Source organism: Motacilla alba, unplaced genomic scaffold (genome assembly GCF_015832195.1).
Source record: "Motacilla alba alba isolate MOTALB_02 unplaced genomic scaffold, Motacilla_alba_V1.0_pri HiC_scaffold_28, whole genome shotgun sequence".
In the NCBI taxonomy this organism is placed as follows: Eukaryota; Metazoa; Chordata; class Aves; order Passeriformes; family Motacillidae; genus Motacilla; species Motacilla alba.
Window position 1 is genome coordinate 3152925 of NW_024037374.1, and position 17522 is coordinate 3170446.

General features: G+C 55.3%; 2 protein-coding genes across 5 annotated transcripts; one reads left to right on the forward strand and one right to left on the reverse strand.

Annotated features, from left to right (window-relative positions):
- The first annotated feature begins 2273 nt into the window (after positions 1-2273).
- On the forward strand, positions 2274-3221 carry LOC119696259 (olfactory receptor 14J1-like). The gene has a single exon (XM_038125983.1). It carries the CDS (start codon positions 2289-2291, stop codon positions 3219-3221), a length of 933 nt encoding a protein of 310 aa, XP_037981911.1. The 5' UTR covers positions 2274-2288.
- A 3721-nt stretch (positions 3222-6942) lies between these two features.
- On the reverse strand, positions 6943-10255 carry LOC119696372 (zinc finger protein 239-like). Of its 4 annotated transcripts, none has more exons than XM_038126085.1 (4): positions 10120-10255; positions 9006-9143; positions 8061-8139; positions 6943-7874 (listed from the first exon to the last, which is right to left on the reverse strand). In XM_038126085.1, exons 3-4 carry the CDS (start codon positions 8110-8112, stop codon positions 7204-7206), a joined length of 723 nt encoding a protein of 240 aa, XP_037982013.1. In that variant the 5' UTR covers positions 8113-8139; positions 9006-9143; positions 10120-10255; the 3' UTR covers positions 6943-7203. The 4 variants fall into 4 exon arrangements, with proteins under 4 accessions (XP_037982013.1, XP_037982011.1, XP_037982012.1 ...); XM_038126083.1 differs by having other exon boundaries at positions 9779-10255; XM_038126084.1 differs by having other exon boundaries at positions 10160-10254.
- Between the last annotated feature and the right edge of the window lie 7267 nt (positions 10256-17522).

Genomic DNA, 17522 nt, shown 5'->3' on the forward strand with positions numbered 1-17522 from the left:
ATGAACTGCATGAGAGCAGAGGGAAATCAAGGCAGAGCCACGGTTTGTACAACTTGCTTGATCCTAATGAGCCCCATGGTGCATTTGGAGCTGAGCCCTGGAACCTGAGGGCCTGAGAGGAGTTTGCACAAACTTTTCCAGCAGTAAAAGTCAGAGGAAACTCCCAAAGTGTCTTGAGGCATGAATGGGCCCCACTGAGGTCCATCCCCAACACAGGCCCCTTATGGACACCTTGGAGGAGAAAATTGGAGGCCAGGATGAATAAAAAAGCCTCTCAGAGCCTCAGTGTAGAAAGGAAAATCCAAAGTACCTTAAAAATCTTGAGTATCTCAAAAACATTAATGAGCTGCACTGAGTGTCAGTGCAAAGCTCTCAAGGGACTCGTTAAAGCAGATAATTGGGGCCATGATTGCACAAACCTCTCACAGAGTCTGGATCAAAAGGGAAACACCAAGTACCTTAAAATAACTGAAGTACCTGGAAGCATTAATAAGCCCCACTGAGTGTTGTTACTGACAAAGCCTCTCCAGGGACTAATTACAGCAGATCATTGGAGGCCATGATTGCACAAACCTCTCAGAGACTCCAAGGCAAAAGCCAAAGCCAAAGTCCTTTGAAAAGCCTGCAGTCCCTGGGAGCATGAAGGAGCCCCCAGGGCCATTGCTGAGCAAGGCTCCCCAGGGACTCCTTCCAGCAGATCCTTGAGGCCACTGGCATGTGGGCTAGGGGGGGATGCTGAGGGCAGGACCAGGGGCTGCCAGTGGCCAGGCTGGCTGGGGCTGTGCCAGGAGGCCCCAGTGCCTCAGGACAAGGTATCTCCTGGCAGCCCTTGGTGGCACAGACCCTGCTGTGCCCCAGCGCCAAGACTTGGCTTCTCTGTCCCCACCTGTCATCACTGCCTGCAGTTCTCTGCTCTGCCTGGGGCCTGGGGACACTTTCTCAGTTGTGTCCCTCACTGGGACCCATTAAAAGTGAAAGAAACTTTGGAGCTGGATTCTGACTTGGAGTTCTGCAGAGGTTTCTTCAGCTCCCTCTCAGGGACTGATGTTCAGGGCCTGAGCACAAAGCCCCAGAGGGTCATTAAAGTCCTTGTGCTGTGGCTGTGCTGCTGAGCTGGGCTGGGCTGCTGGCACAGAGGCAGCTCCTGGTAACCAAGAAGAGCTTGAAAAGCACATTTCTCTTGCTGAGCAGCTCTTCTGCCAGCCCAGCAGGGCTGGGGCACTGCCTGCAGCCAGCCCGGGCACAGCACAGAGGCACAGAGAGCTTCAATCAGTCAGGGCTGGGAATGTGCTGAGAAGTGCCTGGGGCAGAATCCCTGCCAGCCCTTGGCACAGGAACCTCTGGCTGCAGAACAATGCAGCTGCAGCTCCTGGAGTGATCTCCTACAGCTGGAACATCCCAATGCCTACAGACCCTGTGAGTACATTCTCTGATTGTCTCTTGTGCAGAGCAGCCAGGGGTGCCCAGGGCTGTCCTGCAGAGCAGGCTCCTGCAGCCCAGGGCGCTGTGCTGGGGCAGGGACTCTGCTGCCTGCCAGGGACAGCTCTCAGCCGGCCCGGGGACCTGCTCCCAGCACTGGGGGAAGAGATGTGGGTGGATGGAAATAGCTGCTAAGGCTTGGATTTCTTCCCCTTACGTGGTTGAGTAAGCTGCATTTTCTTTGCTGCTATCAGCAGAATATTTAACTGCAGAACATTTCCAGGTAGATTATACAGGGAGCGCAGCAAGGCAGTGATTGCTTAAAAATGGAAAATCCTGCTTTTTTAATCTGCATCTCTGGTTTGCCCAGATGGGAAACTTCATATAGATACTTCTGGTGAGTCTGTATTGTTTCTTACTCAACAGCAACAGATATTCATCTCCCAGTTCAGGTTAAGAAAATTTAAAAAAAATTCTCACAGATCTGAATAAACCAGGCAGTAACAGAAATCAGCCCAGGGCCCCTCAGAGGCACCATCAGTGTTGATTTCAAGCCTCGTCAGGGTTGCTCTGACATTGCCATCAGAGCCTGCAGAGCCAGAGCTGCCCATGGGCAGTGCCAGAGCTGGGAGGGGTCTGCAGGGCAGAGCTGAGCCCCGAGGGCTGGGCTGGGCTCTGGCAGCACTGGCAGGGCCCAGCCCTGGGCACAGGGAAGCAGCTGCTGGCAGGGACAGCTCCAGGCAGCAGAGCCCTGGGCAGGCAGTGGGGGGAAAGTGCCCCCGAGATGTGCTGGGATATTTAAAGTCCTCTCCATACCCAACTATTCCATGATTACTTTTCTTACAGATCCCCATGCCAAGGCACAGCAGATGTCCAACAGCAGCTCCATCAGCCACTTCCTCCTGCTGGCACTGGCAGACACGCGGCAGCTGCAGCTGCTGCACTTCTGCCTCTTGCTGGGCATCTCCCTGGCTGCCCTCCTGGGCAACGGCCTCATCATCAGCGCCGTAGCCTGCGGCCAGCACCTGCACACGCCCATGTTCTTCTTCCTGCTCAACCTGGCCCTCACTGACCTGGGCTCCATCTGCACCACTGTCCCCAAAGCCATGCACAATTCCCTCTGGGACACCAGCACCATCTCCTACACAGGATGTGCTGCTCAGCTCTTTTTCTTTGTGTTCTTCATCTCAGTAGAGATTTCTCTCCTGACCATCATGTGCTACGACCGCTATGTGTCCATCTGCAAACCCCTGCACTACGGGACCCTGCTGGGCAGCAGAGCTTGTGCCCACATGGCAGCAGCTGCCTGGGCCACTGGCTTTCTCTATTCACTGCTGCACACGGCCAATACATTTTCCCTGCCCCTGTGCCATGGCAATGCCCTGGGCCAGTTCTTCTGTGAAATCCCACATATCCTCAAGCTCTCCTGCTCCAAATCCTATCTCAGGGAACTGGGGCTCGTTGCTGTTAGCTCCTGTTTAGCATTTGGTTGTTTTGTGTTCATAGTTTTCTCCTATGTGCAGATCTTCAGGGTCGTGCTGAGGATCCCCTCTGAGCAGGGACGGCACAAAGCCTTTTCCACCTGCCTCCCTCACCTGGCCGTGGTCTCTCTGTTCCTCAGCACTGCAGTGTTTGCCTACCTGAAGCCCCCCTCCATGTCCTCCCCATCCCTGGATCTGGTGGTGTCGGTTCTGTACTCGGTGGTGCCTCCAGCCCTGAACCCCCTCATCTACAGCCTGAGGAACCAGGAGCTCAAGGTTGCAGTGTGGACACTGATGATTGGATGGTTTCAGGAAGATTAAACTGCTAGCCAATTCCTATAAATCACTTGCAATAAAAGTCATCTTTGATACATCTTGTTGGCTTGATTGTGGGTCATTTCCCCTTTGTTTTAGCTTTTTTAATTATTATCCACAAAGCAATGTCATGGTTTGTGCCATTTCTCATTTTGTTTCTCTCTGCCTTCTCTGTGGCCACAGACTATGACAATGACGGGGGTACGCACTTAGTGTCTTTAAAGGAACTAAAGGATGTCCCAGCAAAGTTTTCTGCAGAGATGCCCTTTGGTTGCCTTCTCTGGAGCTGCAGCAGCAATGTCTATGTGCAGAGCTGGGGGCAGATCAGTGCTGGCCCAGCAGCTGTGCCCAGCAGCAGCAGCAGCACTTGGTGTTGCCAGTGCTGCTGCCGTGGCCCTGCCCCGCTGCCCTGGTGGCCCTGGTGTTGCTGTAGGGCCTGAGTGCTCTCGGGGCCGGGCACAGTGCTGGGGGTGGCAGTGCCAGGGCTGCAGCAGGGACAGGCCATGGGCACTGCTGGGGCAGCGCTGACGCCTCAGGCCAGGGCCTGGGGGCTGCAGCCTCCTTGCCCAGGCTCTCTCAAGAACACACCCAGGCCAATGCTCAGCACAGAAAACCCCCGTGAGCAGCCCCAGGGTGGCCGTGGGCAGGCTGGGGGCAAACAGCATGGCTGGTGCTCTGCAAGGGCCCTGGGGGAGACGGGAAGGAGCAGCAGAGCAGGGGCTGATCCATCCCCAATGCGCTGGACAGCCCAGGGCAGCGTCCCAGAGCGTCCTCATGGAGCTGCCAACACCATCCCCCCTCTGCAGCCCTGGCCTCTCCCCCAGCTCACAGAGGTGCCGCATCCTTGCAGGCACAGGCACGGCAGCACTGGCTCAGGAGCCCCTGTTTGCATTGCACACAGCAGGCGGGAGCACCCCCATGCTGTTGCTGTGGGGACATCAACCTGAGGGAGCACAAATGCCATCAGCCCCTGGGGCCAGCAAGGACTGAGGGACACCAGGGAAACCACTCAGCTTTGTCCTGGCCTCTGCAGTCAGCCAGAAAGTTTGTTCCCATCAGCTGGGAGTATCCTATCCCACTGCAGATGCTGTTGCTCAGAGCCAGGGCTGCCTGGCAGACACCCCCAGACTGCCCTGAGCATTGCCTTTGCTTCACCTTTGCTTTCTTTACTCTTCCCTTGTCCAAATTAGTTCCTCTTTGCCAGCCCTGTTCCCTGGCCTGCAAACAGCCCATCCCTGTTTGCCCTTTCCTCTCTGGCCCCACTCCCCATTGCAGTTCCTGACTTGGCCCCATGGGAACGGCCCTTGGGGAGCAGGATCATCCTCCAAGTGCTGCAGCAATTGTCTGCAGGCTCCTGCAGTGCCCCATGCTGCTCCTTTGCCAGAGGCACCCCAGGCCAGGGAGGCCCATCTGGGCTGCTGTGTCTGCCTGTGGGGCTCCCTGTTCTGGGCAGTGAGGAGGAGCTGCAGAGGCTCTGCAGGACTGACAGGATGGGCTTTGGGGCTGGCAGGAGAAGCTGAGGCACCTGGGCTGCTGGAGCTTCTGAACAGGAGGCCCAGGGCTCATCCTGACACTGCTCCAACGGTGCTTACAGAGAATCCCAGAATCAGCAAGGTTGGAAAAGTCCTTGGAGATCATCAAGTCCAACCTGTGCCCTGACACTGCCTTGTTGCCCCTGAGCCTCCTCCTCTCCAGGATAAACAACCACAGCAGCTCCCTCAGCCACTCCTCACAGGACTTGTGCCCCAGACCCCTCCCCAGCCTGGTTGCCCTTCTCTGGACACGCTCCAGCCCCTCCATGTCCTTCCTAAATTGGGGGGCCCAGAACTGGACACAGCACTCGAGGTGCTGCCCAAGCAGTGCCCAGCACAGGGCAAGATTCACTGCCCTGCTCCTGCTGGCCACACCATTCCTGATCCAGGCCAGGAGCCATTGGCCTTCTTGGCCCCTTGGGCACACTGCTGGCTCATGTCCAGCCTGCTGTCCAGCAGTCCCTGCAGCTCCCTTTCTGCCTGGCTGCTCTCCAGCCACTCTGTCCCCAGCCTGTGTTGCTGCAGGGGTTGTTGTGGCCAAAGTGCAGGACCTGGCACTGGGACTTGTTAAACCTCACCTTGTTGGATTTGGTCCCTGGATCCAGCCTGTCCAGGTCCCTGTGCAGAGCCCTCCTACCCTCCAGCAGATCAACACTCCCAGACAACTTGGTGTCACCAGGGTTCCATGAGGCCCCAGAGTGTCCCAATGCTCTCCATGATTCCATGAGGCCTCCAAGTGTCACAATGTCCCTTTGGTTCCATGGGACTCCTTCATGTCACAAAGTCCTTTGGATCCTTGGGCCCTGCAGTGTCACAATGAATCCTTGGTTCCATGAGGTCTGGCAGTGCAGCAATGCTCTCCTTGGTTCCACAGTGTCACAGTGGCCTCTTGGTCCCCTCTTGGTTGTGGTCTGTGGTGCTCGTTGATGCAACTTTTCCCAAGAGTGATTTGTGCTTACAGGCAGGAGCCACGAGAGCGCCAGCACAATCACAGACACACAGACACACAGACACACACACAGACAGACACACAGACAGACACACACACACACAGAGCTGCTCGGCAGTGGAGACACAGGAGCGTCCAGGCATGGAGTTCTAACAAGGTTTTATTTGGGTCTAATGCTCCAGGGGTTAAGGACAAAAACCAAGGATGGTTTAGGGTATAAATACAGGAAAAGAGGGGGTGGAGAAGAGCACCAGGATCTAAGGGTTTAGGGTGGTACACAAGGAAAGGGACTTACAGGGAGTGCCAGGGTGGATAGGCAGGGACATAAACTAAAGGGAAGACAGGGAAGGGAGAACTCTCTACATCATGAACGTATGGAGGTACAAGGGGTAGGAAAGGCCAACAGGCAAATACAGAGGACAGAACTGGGACAAATTAACATAGTGCTGCAGAGCACCATGGGGGAAGCTTTTTTCCTCACCCTGAGCTGTGAGGAATGCCCAGAGCCTGAGGTGCATCTCTCCAGGGGATTGCTGTTTCTCTCTCCCCAGTAAGCTCACAGGCCTACACAAACACACACTGGAGATGTCTGGGGCTGTTCATCATTTCTCTGCTCTCCAGCGCTGAGGCAATGGACTCTGGCTACAGTGCTGAGATCATGCCCAAGGCAACCACCCCTGGCAATGGGGCTCCATGCAGCTGCTCTCAGGAAATTGCCCAAAACCTGGGGAGTGCCCCAAAACCGCCTCAGAAACGTGAGATACCCCAGCATCTCTTCATGAACGTGGACTACCCAAAAACTCACTCAGTATTGGACTCCCCCTCCCTTCCTCATCCCCAGACTTTGACTGTCTCATTCCAGACCCCAGCCCACCTTCCCAGTCCCAAGTCCAACCCATTCCACCCCTCCTGGACATCAACACCCCCTTCCCAAGCATTACTTCTCCCATTTCACACCTCCCAAACCTCATCCCAGCCACCCTGCTCCACCCAATGCTCATCTGACCCCTCCTGATTTACATCTCACCTTGCCCAGTCCCTTTCCAACCCCATTCCACCCTGAGGGCTCTGGAATCAAGTAATTTTGGGGTGGCATTGAGTAGTTTTCAGTGGCATTGAGCAGTTTTGAGCTGACAGATCAATCCCTCTCATCTTTTGGAGTGCCAAGAAATAAAGACAGCTAAATCAAATATCCCCCAACCCCTCCCATATCCTCCCAGATATCTCCGAGAATCCAAGATTCCCCCAAAACACAAGTAAAATGTGAGGCTTTAGATGCCTTTGATGAATTGGTAGATTTTTACCCCAATTTTCTTTGTTTTGTAGGGAGTAAGATAAATCAAATGATAATTAGAGGCAAAATAAAAGGAACACCAGCCACTTCCCAGCGTGTTTCACTGGGAAAGTGGTTCACCAGGGCACTTCTCAATGTGGGTCCCCCGATGGGGATGGAGTTAGGGCAGTGCATGAAGCTCTTCCTGCAGTCGAGGCTCTTGCAGGGCTTCCCTTACCGGTGCCTCCGTTGGTGACGGGTAAAGAATGAGCGGTCTGAGAAGCTCTTCCCACACTGGGGACACTCGTAGGGCCTCTCCCCAGTGTGGATGCGCCGGTGGGTGACGAGGGTGGAGTTGTGCCTGAAGCCCATCCCGCAGTCGGGGCAGTGGAAGGGCCTCTCCTGTGTGTGAATCCGCTCATGTACAAGGAGATGGGAGCTGGTGTGAAACCTCTTCCCACAGCTGGGGCACTCGTAGGGCCTCTCCCCAGTGTGGAACCTCTGGTGGACAATCAGGTCGGACCTGTGGCTGAAGCCCTTCCCACATTCCCCACACTCGTAGGGCCGCTCCCCAGTGTGGATCCTCTGGTGGCAGATCAGGTTGAAACTCTTCCTGAAGCTCTTCCCACACTCCAAGCACTCATGGGGCATCTCCCTGTCAGGAAGCTGCTCATGAACCTCCAGCTCTGAGCTCTGGCTGAAGCTCTCTCCACCTTCCTGGCACAGGCTGGGTCTTTCCTCCTCAGAGCACCCTGGGCTGAGTTTGGAGCTCCTCGTCCTGCAGGATCTCTGGGGCTTTTCCTCCCTGTTGGATTCCTGCACTGAGGAGCCGCTCAAAACAGCCTCTTCCACGAGGTTCTGCTGTGGGGATTTGTCCTCCCTGGTCTCCATCCTCAGCTCCTTGTCTGGGGGAGGAAGGACAAGGAGAGGATGGGATTTGCCACCGTGCCAGAGGGAAGGGGAAGGAGATCCTCCCAGGGCATCCCCGGCAGGACGGTGTTGGCAGCAGGGTTGTCCTGCAGCCGGGGGCCATGCTGGGCTGGGAGATGGAGCAGGAGAGAGGGGGAAAGGGGCACTGACTTCCTCCTCACCTGCCTGGGTGTCCCAAGGAATCTTCGTCTTCTTTGCAGCCTCCTCCTCCATCTGGCGAAGGTTTGGGAATGGGAAATCCTGTTTTAGGAGGAAAAGCAAGGGATGAGCATGTTGAGTTTGAAGGTCCCTCTGGCCAAGTCCATCTCTAGAAGTCACCTGATGTCCATAAAAACCTTCAAAAATCAAGAATGAATCAAAAAAAAAGCCACCAGGAGTGTTCCATTTCCAGTCTCATCCCTCTGGGGTTCTGGTGGTCCCATTTCACGGTTGCTGGGGATCCCATGTGTCTGGGAGATCATCCCTCTCCAGGGTCCTGCTTAGGGACACTGGGGGATTTTGGGGTCCCAGAGTCCCCCTCTCCATCCTCTCCAGCCTCTCCATCCAGGCACTTGGGGCTCCCCTCTCTTCCCACCACCCTCTCCTGCTTTAGGGCAAATTTGGGAGAAAACTTCCAAAAGGGGTTTCTTCTAGAAAGGAAATTCCAGCAGCCCCTACCCCAACCAGATTGGGAAAATATTTCCTTGCAGAAAAGTAGAAAAAACCTGTTTATTTTACAAGCAAAGAATTCACTAGCACAAAAAATGAACAATATTAAACAATACAACCTCCTGCCGCTCCAAAAGAGATGACAAACTCACAAAGTCCCTCAGTGGGCTGTAGCTCGGCTCACTCAGTCTCTTATCAGTCTCTTATCAGTCTCTTATCAGTCTCTAATCAGTCCCTCCAGGGCTGGAAATGCCCTGGCCCAGGCCCAGCCAGGTGGCCACAGGTGCGAGCTGCCGGTGCTCTCTGGGTGTTCAGTCCAGAGGAGCTTTAAACAGCTCCAAGAAAAAAGAAAAATCACAGTCCAGGGAACTTCTCTGCCTCAGCGAGCTAAAAAGTAACTAAAAGCAAAGGTGTCTTGCCTCTGTCCCTCTGTATGTCCATCCACAGACAACTGATATCTTAGGTTTTAAGTTGTTCTGTTCTGTTTTGGTGTGCAGCTTTTAGCTTTATATTAAGTGTTCCTGGGATCTTTTCACAGAGTGGTGAGGACAAAACAATCCTGTTCCAGCTGGAGACTCAAGGACAATCTCTTCAAACTTCAGGGCCAAAGCATAAACAATAGGAAAAGAGGATGAGCAAGCAAGCAAGGAGGATGAAACTTCATAATTTGAAGCTATTACTTGGGCAGTTAACTCCTATATGCAAATGGACTAAAACTTATGAAAATGGGAGATCTCATGGCCAAGCCCTCTTTTGCTCCCATCTTGGAGCCATCCGGGCAGAGCCACGACTGTGGCTCCGGTACTGCCCGAGTGTGGCCTTTGAAAGGCACTTCAGTAAAATCCACTTTATTCCTCTTAACTCCCTCTGGCCTCTGTTCCAGCTCCTTAAGGCATCACAGCAGTCCAGGAGCCGGAATGTGGAGGAGTGAGAGCAGTTTCTGAAAACAATCTGCTGCTTCTTCCTCCTCTCCTTCGCTCTCAGAACCGGCCTGAAAGGTGCAGAACTCATTTCGGGGCTAAACAGACCGATGGGGTACGAGCATCATGAAGTCACCCCAGGACACGCCCCGGTCAGGGTCAGGGGGTCCCGTCCCCGCCTCATCTCCGGGCTGCCGGGGGTCCCCAGCTCCGCTATCGCCCCTTCCCCTCTCCCGGCCCCGGGGGTCCCACGTCCCACAGCCCCGGCTCTCACGGGGATCCCCAAAACCAATGGCCCGCCCCGTCGGTACCGGGCCAGCCCCGCGTGGACCCCCCGGGACCCTCCCGAGGGGCGATCGCGGCTCCTCTCCCCCCGAAAAAGCTCCTCGTAGGGAGCCCGGAGATATCCGGGGCTCGAGTCCGGGATCCGCCGCCTCCCAACACTCTCCAAAAAAATCCTCCCGGAGACCCCTCGGCAGAGCCGGGGCGAGCTCGGCCTCGGCCCTCCCCTGCGGCTCGGGGCTGGGGGCGATGCTCCCGGGGCAGGGGGTGCTGCAGCCCCAGCGTGCGGGCGCTGCGAGCGGCGGGATTCTCCCGCTCCCGCTCCTCTCCCTCCTCTTCCTCCCGCATTCCCTCCGCTCCCAGCCCGGACCCCCCTTGGCCGCCCCTCTGCCCCGCGGCCGCCGCAGCACCGGCTGCTGGGTGGGGCAGCCCCCGGTCGGCCCCGGGGGTGGGCAGGGGGCTCGGGGCCCCCCGGTGCGGATCCGCGCCCCCGGCCCGAGCCCCGAACTCCGCTCTGGGGCCGCGGGGCTCCGCGGGTGCGCCTGGCAACGGGTGAGTCATCGGCGAGAAGAGCTCTGGTTGGCTGGGAATTGTTCAGCGCGCTCTCTGATTGGCTGGAACTGCGAACGGCGCTGCGCCCGGCGGGTGTCCCTGGGAGCTGCGGAGGCCGGGCCGGAGCCTTTTCCTGTTTCTTTCTCTCCCTCTGAGAACTTTTTCCTATTCCTTTCTCTCCGAGAGACCTCTTCCCTATTTCTTTCTCTCCCTCTGAGACCTCTCCCCGATTTCTTTCTCTCCCTTTCTCCTCCCCATTTCTTGTTCAGTTCAATCCAAGTTCAATCAAATCCGCAGGTTTCACTCGCACGGTCTCATTTGCACCTTCACTGGACAAGAGGCGTCTCTCCCTCACGAAATCATAACCAGTGGGCAGGGTCCCTTCCCACCGCAATCGTTCGGGGATTCTGTCACGGACTCGCTTCCCTTCTTCCCTCTGGCTCTAGCCGGGAATGTGCTGGGAAATGTCCAGCAAAGCCACCTTTGCTGTGTGCTCCGGGAGCCCACAGAGCTGCTGGACCTTGTCCCCTGGCCCTGCACAGCTCCTTGGCAGGCACGGCAGGAGCAGCGCCCTGGCAGCCTCGGGAATGCCCCTCTGGGATCCACAGCACACATTCCCCGGGGCTGGAATTCCAGTTCCTAGACAGGAAATGATCCTCCTGCCCATGAAGGCAAAGCCCTTAAGAAGGAGCCAAAAGCCAAGCGGAGCAAGATCCTACAGTGACATTTCACTGCCAGCCTTCATCACTTCACCCATGGTGGTTGTAGCTGCTGGACAGGGAATGAAATCAGGGCAGGGTCTTTGGTGGGAGCTGCCCTGGGTCAAGGGAGACACTGAGAGAGAAACAGAACAGGCAAAGAAAGGCAGGAGAGAAAGGAGGGCACAAACAGAATCAGCTGAGAAGGTTGCACTCTGAAACAGAGCTGCAACTGACAGAAAATGTATGGGACAGAAAAAAAAATATTTGCAAATTTATTTCCTATCAAAACACATTTTCCTCCCTTTCTCATAAACCTTCTCCCTGTGTTATTCAGCAGGTCTGTCAGAAAGTTCTTACTTTTGGGTGGAGGATCCAGGCTGCAGCCACAAGGAAACAGGGAATGGGGATTTTCCTGCTCCTGGGGAGTTTGACAGCCTCAGCTGAGGAGAGCAGGAGGCACCAGAAGACAAGGGCAGCTGGGCTTCATCTTTGCACAGGAAAGAGGGGGGGGGGGGGGAATCTCTCATCCGATCTGTAGCTGCTCCCACAGGGATGTGAGGGCTGATCCCAGAGCCCCAAGGGTCACAGGCAGGGCTGCCCTCAGGGAATGCTCGCCTGGTATTGAGAGGCAGGATGGGAGCACCTGGATCTTGGAGCACCCAGTTCCTCCCTATGTTTGGAGGTGCCTGAGGAGGGCTGGGATGATGCCAGGGACATCCTGCAGTGACATCCCCCTGTCCCACTCTGGGTGTGCTCCATCCCAAACCTGACCCTGATCCTGGTCTCAATCTCACTCCATGTTTAGACACCCTCACAGTTCTGTATTTAATCCCATCCCAATCCCAGACTTGTCTAGCCCCAGACCCAATCCCAACCCCAGCCCCAATTCCAGCCCCTTCCTAAATCCTCGGCCCCAAACCAAATCCCACGTTCAGCCCTTCTGGGGCTTTGGGGGTGTCTCTGTCCCTCTGACCCCAATTTTGTTTGGGTGGGGTCCCACCAGGGCTGAGAGGGACAGAGACCCCCCCGGCCTCCCCAGGGATGAGAAGGTCGGAGAGCCCCCCCAGCCCCGAGCACCCTCAGCGGTGAGAGGGACACAGAGCCCCTGGTCCCCAGCCCTGCACAAGCATTCCCTGAGGCCAGAGGGATGGAGACCCCCTGAGCATCCCTCCGGGTACAGGGACAGAGACCCCCGAGCATCCCCTGGGCTGAGAGGGACAGAGACTGCCCCGAGCACCCCCTGGCACAGGGATGAGAGGGAGGGAGACCCCCCAAGCATTCCCTGGGGTGAGAATGATGGAGACCCCCTGGGGAATGGCCTGGGGTGACAGGGACAGGGACACCCCCAGGGGAATGGCCAGGGGTGACAGGGGCACATCCCCCAAGCCCTGGCCAAGCATCCCCCAGGGCGAGAGGCACAGAGACCCCTGGAGCATCCCCTGGGCACTGGACAAAAGAAACTTGGCAAAAATCAAACTTAACTCTGCATAAAATACTTTGCTGAATATTTGCTCTTCCCACATGTCACTTCTGATGGAAATGCAAACAAATCCCAGACTTCAATAAACTGACAATAGAAGCAATTCTGTGGCAATTCCAAGTTTCATCGGTTCCTGCACAGCTCCAGCTCAGCTGCTGGCAGGTTCCAATAAAAGAAAAAGGGAAATTCCGCTCAATACAGATTATTAAAAGGAAGGGAAAGCTCTGTGTAGCTGTCACAAAGGTGAGAGGGATAAGGAGAAAAATGATTCTCACATTTGGCAAAGCCCCAAGCCTGTGAATTCCCGGCTTATTTGGGAATTTAGCTAGTTGAGCTGGGCTTCTTGTGGGGCTTTTAGCAGCCTTGTGTTCCTCACCGTGGGGTGAATGAACCTTGTCAGTCTCGCTGCTATCATTTGCTCCCTTTCCTCCTGTGATTTTACCAAACTGGTCAAGGAAGGACAACAAAATATTTTCTTTGCATTGGCCACCCACAACAGCCATTTTCCTCATCAGTTCTCCCATAAGTCGCTCAGAGAAAGCTGTGTCCATGTTTCCAAGAGTTGCTCCAGAGAGAACCAAAACCTCCTCAGAGGAGGGAGCCATGCTGTTGTCAAGGGCACTTGGGGTCAGAGAACAGTGCCCTGAACTCACTGTGCCAAAATATTGTGGCAATGTGGTTAAGAAAATTGTTAGAGAGATGCCTCTGCCCCAATTAAGGTGCTAACGAGACCAAATCCAAAGTGGATTTTCTTGAACAGTGAATGTGAGGCAGAGAGATGGAAAGAAAGAGAAAAGGGGGGAGAGCAAGGCAGGGGCAGGGACAGAGACCTCCCCTGGGGCAGGGCAAGTGTGACATTGTGACATTGTGTGGCCTTCCCGGGGTGGGGGTTTTACACCTGAGCCAGTTTGGGTAAGGGCGGTGGTGTTCACCCCCCTGAGCAGGGATTGCCCCGCTGTTTCAGGTTGCAATGTAAGATGTAACCAAAAGCATGTTTGCAATCACCATCTTCATAAACTGCTATAAACAGGCGGGGCAGTGCTCTTGATCTCTCCCATGACTCACCCCTGATAACGCCCTCCAGGGGCTATCTCCTGTTAATGGGCCATGGAGTGTCACTGCAGGACTGATCAAATTCCATCATCCCATTGTGGGATGCTCTGCCCAGGGGGAGGAACCAAGCATTCCTACCTGGATATAAGCTGAGGCTTCCAACACTAGGGGCACCTTGCCCACTGGATTCCCAGAGGACAAGAGCTCCATAACCAGCACCGGAGCTTCAGAGGAAGACCAGACCCTTCTACAGGATCACTGCTTGACAGAATCACGTTCATCACTCCAACAGGACTGCAGCCACCATTTGATCAGACTGCTACCACCACCCTGACCAAGAGGGTGTCAGGTTATATCCTGACTCTGTCAGTTTCAGCCAGTGTTTCTGTCTCATTGCCTTGATCTTAATTCTCTTTTAAACTTGTAATTCTGGATTAGACTCTCGCCCAGATTCACCTTCCATGGCGCAGGAATCCAACAGGGAGGAAAAGCCCCAGAGATCCCGCAGGAGGAGGGGCTGCAAAGCCATCCCAGGGTGCTCTGAGGAGGAAAGACCCAGCCTGTGCCAGGAAGGTGGACAGAGCTTCAGCCAGAGCTCGGAGCTTGTGGTCCATGAGCAGCTTAATGATGGGAAGAAGCCCTACAAGTGCTTGGAGTGTGGGAAGAGCTTCAGGCAGAGCTCTGACCTGATCTGCCACCAGATGATCCACAGTGGGGAATGGGCCTACGAGTGTGGGGAATGTGGGAAGGGCTTCAGCTACAGATCCACCCTTTTGACCCACCAATGCATCCACACTGGGGAGAGGCGCTATAAGTGTTCTTAGTTCAAAGAGGTTTCACACCAGCTGCGATTTCCTCCGGCACCAGCAGATTCACACCGAGGAGAGGCCCTTCCACTGCCCTGACTGCATGAAGGGCTTCAAGCACAACTTCACCCTCATCACCCACCGGCGCATCCGCACTGGGGAGAGGCCTGATGAGTGTCCCTAGTGTGGGAAGAGCTTCACCCAGAGCTCTGACTTGACCAGACACCAACAGAGGCACCAATAAGAGAAGCCCTGCAAATGCCCCAAATGCAGTTGGAGCTTTGTGCACTGCTCCAACTTCATCCCCCAATGGAGGATCCACGTTTGGAAGGGCCCTGGTGATCCATGTTCCCTGTGATCCATGCTTGGAAGACACCTGTCCCTTTTCCTTCCTCTGCCAATGACATGATGAGTGGTCGAAGAAGATGAGGATCTGGCCATGGCTGTGTCATTACACTCACTCCCACCTCAGGTCATTGCCAGGCCAGCAAAAGGACTCTCTCTCTCTCTTTCCCCTGAGGAGAAGGATGTTCTTTTCAGGCAGGAGGAAATTGTGGCTGGGAAGAGCCAGGCAGTTGTGTTGTACTTTTCCTTGTTAATTCTGTTTCTTATCCCTTTTGTTATCAATATTGTTTCTGTTCCTGTTTGTTCCTTACCTCATTTCTCTTCCCAGTAAATTGTTCTTATCCCAGCCCAGGATCTTTGCCTTTGGTACTTTCCATGGGAGGCAGGAGGGCAGCGAGCGGCAGTGCGGTTTCAGCAAGAGCAGGAAATTGGGGAATCCCCATCCTAAATCCCAGCCCGTGGAAACCGAGCATCCCAGCTGGTCCCATCCCTGGTGGCCATGGCAGCAGCCTTGGGAGCGAGTCCCTGGCTGGGGCTGTGGGAACCTCTTCCCTCTGGTGCCCAGGGACAGCACTGGAGGGAACGGCTGCAGCTGAGTCGGGGCAGGCTTAGGGTGGATCTCAGGAAAAGGTTTTTCCCCAGAGGCTGCTGGGGCCCTGCCCAGGCTCCCCAGGGAAGGGTCACAGCTCCAGGGCTCCCTGAGCTCCAGCAGCGTTTGGACAGCGCTGCCGGGCCCAGGCTGGCATTGCTGGGGTGTCCTGGGCAGGGCCAGCAGTTGGACTCGAGGATGCTGATGGGTCCCTCCCAGCTCAGCCAATTCTGTGGATCTGGGATCCCGTGACCCTGGGGATGGGACTGGCAATGGTTGCCATGGCAACGGGCTCTGGCTGCAGGCCTGAGCTGGTGTCCATGGCAACCACCCCTGACATGGGGTCTCCATGGAGCTGCCGAGAGACTGAGCATAGCAACAGGGGCTGGGGATGGTTGCCATGGAAACTGACCATAGCAACAGGGGGCTGGGGATGGTTGCCATGGAAACTGACCATAGCAACAGGGGCTGGGGGTGGTTGCCATGGAAACTGACCATAGCAACAGGAGGCTGGGGATGGTTGCCTGCTAAGGATCAGGTTTGTCACAGGCCCTCAGAGAGGTTCCTTGGGGACATTCCAAGAGTCTCCAGGCTGTTCAGGAGCTGGAATGTCATAGGCAGAGACAGGGGCTTCATGGAGCCCTCCCAGGGGTTTCTGGGGATGGTACAGAGCTGTGTGCTCAGAGGCAGTCACAGCCATTCCATGGTGACATCCCAGGGGACCTCGGGCTGCTCATGCACTGATCTGTCACAGGCACTCACAGGGACTCCACGGTGACACCCCAGGAGTCCCCAGGCTGCCCAAGAGCTGGGATGTCCCAGACACTCACAGGGGTTCCTGTCATGGGCAGAGTGGGAGCTTCAGGCAAAATTTTTGGAGAAGCTCCTGTTGGGTCATCAGGTGCAAAATGAGCCCAAATAACCCCCAAAGATCCCTAAATACCCCCAAGGACCTCCAGGCCTTCTAAACTCTTTCTGTGAGAGGAGCCTTGGTGCAGCTGGTTCCAATCCCAGCTTCAGACTTTTCGAAAGTTTGTGTGTAAAGAATTATCAAGGTGGAATGAAACCTTTATAGAATTTGTCCCAGAGGATTAAGGATGACAAAGCAGATATATTTATATAAATATATATTATCTCTTTTGGTAATGATTAGACAAAATTATCTTAATCAGAAATATTTACTCCATGGTATAAGAGCTGTAACATTTTATGTTATATGTTATTCTATTCTATTCTATTCTATTCTATTAAGCACTCAGAAGTGATTTCAAAGCAACTGCATTAAAGAAAAAGAAGCAGTTATTAAGGAGAGATTGATGTCATTCCCCAAGACCAGTGACTGTGGGAAAATGCCTTTGGCTCAGCCTGGACCTTGAGGGGTGTCCCCACTGCAGGGAGGAATCTCCACACCCCCCCAAGAACAGAAATGTCAGGAGATGCTGCTGTTACAATTTGGGACGGGGCTTTTCTAGTCTGGAGTGCTGCCCTGTCAGTCAGGTGTGCCCAGGCTGTGCCAGCTCAGCAGCTCTGCAGAAGCTCTCAGTGGTGTCACTTGGTTGTTCCTTTCTCTGGGGATTTTTCCAGCCCTGCCACAGCTTCAGCTCCTTCTGAGGATGGGGAACTTTGGGATGGAGGAGTCAGGCTGCTTTCAGCATTATTCACCCCAAAAGCAGCGTGACTCTCCTCACTTCATTTCCCACTGGGGGCTTTGCAAACAGGGCCTTGCTGGAGTTGTTGGAGCCCATTGCAGGCAGCGCCTCCTGCTGCAGCAGGAACTGCCTTTCCTGTGCCATGAGCAGGGCAGGTCCCGCTGCAGGAAAAGCCCCAGGCCAGCCCCAGCACAGGGAAGGCCTCGGGCACAAGGGCAGAGTGCCGTGCTGGGAGCTGGGCCAGGGAGAGCCTGAGGCACCAAAGGCACCTTGGCAGCAGCAGCTGCTTGCAGGGCATGGCCAGAAGCCTCCCTTGGCAGCCCGGCCTGGTGGCCACCACTGCAGAGCTGCTGCCTCAGGGCTCATTTCTGGCTGGGCTCTGAAAAGCCCCTTGTGCTCCAGGAGCCTGCCTGGGAAGCCATTGGCCCCAGCACCTTGGGGACAAGATATCAATGACAAAACTCTTCATGCCAGCAGAGACAAGGCAGGGCCCGAGGAAAGGGGAGAGCCAGGCCCAGGGACAGGGCTGTCATGGTGATGGCTGTGAGGTCACTGCCCCTGCAGCAGCCTGGCTGGCCCTCAGCAGACATTCTGGCCA